The 696-nt window shown below is 48.1% G+C and overlaps 1 protein-coding gene across 1 annotated transcript in view; it reads left to right on the top strand.

Moving 5' to 3' along the window:
* Positions 1-477, top strand: part of EN1 (engrailed homeobox 1) — a 57,875-nt gene extending 57,398 nt beyond the window's left edge. The window contains exon 3 of the mRNA XM_009640817.2: positions 7-477. Coding sequence (XP_009639112.1) covers positions 7-243 — 237 coding nt within the window. The 3' untranslated portion in view covers positions 244-477. The remainder of the gene's footprint in view (positions 1-6) is intronic.
* The last annotated feature ends 219 nt before the right edge of the window (positions 478-696 follow it).

The following is a 696-nucleotide window of genomic DNA, read 5'->3' as shown; positions in this document are numbered from 1 at the left end:
GAGCAGCTGCAGCGGCTGAAGGCGGAGTTCCAGGCGAACCGGTACATCACGGAGCAGCGGCGGCAGAGCCTGGCCCAGGAGCTCAGCCTCAACGAGTCCCAGATCAAGATCTGGTTCCAGAACAAACGAGCCAAGATCAAGAAGGCGACGGGCATCAAGAACGGGCTGGCGCTGCACCTCATGGCCCAGGGACTCTACAACCACTCCACCACCACCGTGCAGGACAAAGAGGAGAGCGAGTGAGGCGGGCGGCCCCCCAGCCCTGCGCCGCCGCACGGCACGGCCCGCCGGCCGGGAGGCAGACAGGTGCTATTTAAAAGCAGATCTATTGTCTATCCATAGTATAAGGACTCCGATTAAGAAAAAAAAAATATGGACACTTACAAAAAAAAAATTATCTCTATATAGCCAAACAGCATATGACCTTGTATATATTTAATTTCAGGTAAGAAATATGTGTAGCGATCTCTATTTGCTGGACAGTTTCTCTCTCCCCTTCTCTCTCTCTCTCTTTCCCCCTCTCTTTTGTTCGTTTGTTCGTTTTGTTTGCTTTACTTTTTTTTCCCCTCTCTCGATGTCCGTTGCTCTTGTTTTACAGTAAATGTCTGACTTTCCTGATCTTTCGTTTGATCTTAATTTTTTTTTGTGTGTGTGTGTGAATTTCTGTCTCTTTTTTTTTTTTTCCCGAGGAAAAAA

The sequence above is a fragment of the Egretta garzetta genome, unplaced genomic scaffold (genome assembly GCF_000687185.1).
Source record: "Egretta garzetta isolate BGI_Z169 unplaced genomic scaffold, ASM68718v1 scaffold326, whole genome shotgun sequence".
Classification (NCBI taxonomy): Eukaryota; Metazoa; Chordata; class Aves; order Pelecaniformes; family Ardeidae; genus Egretta; species Egretta garzetta.
Note: the sequence above shows the minus strand (reverse complement) of the source record. Positions and strands in the feature narration are given on the sequence as shown.